Source organism: Penaeus monodon, chromosome 21 (genome assembly GCF_015228065.2).
Source record: "Penaeus monodon isolate SGIC_2016 chromosome 21, NSTDA_Pmon_1, whole genome shotgun sequence".
Taxonomy (NCBI): domain Eukaryota; kingdom Metazoa; phylum Arthropoda; class Malacostraca; order Decapoda; family Penaeidae; genus Penaeus; species Penaeus monodon.
In genome coordinates, this window is record NC_051406.1 from 10,289,503 (window position 1) to 10,289,744 (window position 242).

The window sequence follows — 242 nt, forward strand, 5'->3', positions numbered from 1 at the left end:
CATTCCTTATTAAAAAAAACAAAATAAATAAATAAATAATAATCATACCCACTATCTCCCTCGCGTCTCTATCCCCAGGGGTTTGGGCGGCGTGGGCGTGGAGGTGACCCGCCCACTCACCAACACCGTGCATCCTCGCGGAGCTCTCTGTCGGGCCAACATCGTGGAGACTCAGCTGAACACCCTCGGCCCGACGGCACTTCCGAAGGACAAGGAGAGGTGAGTCAGGGCGAGAGCGTAGG

General features: G+C 54.5%; 1 protein-coding gene across 1 annotated transcript in view; it reads left to right on the forward strand.

Moving 5' to 3' along the window:
- The window catches only part of LOC119586203 (centrosomal protein of 104 kDa-like), a 28,011-nt gene that overhangs the window by 612 nt on the left and 27,157 nt on the right, over positions 1-242 (forward strand). Inside the window, exon 2 of the mRNA XM_037934905.1 lies at positions 79-219. Within this exon, the coding sequence (XP_037790833.1) occupies positions 79-219 (141 nt within the window). The remainder of the gene's footprint in view (positions 1-78; positions 220-242) is intronic.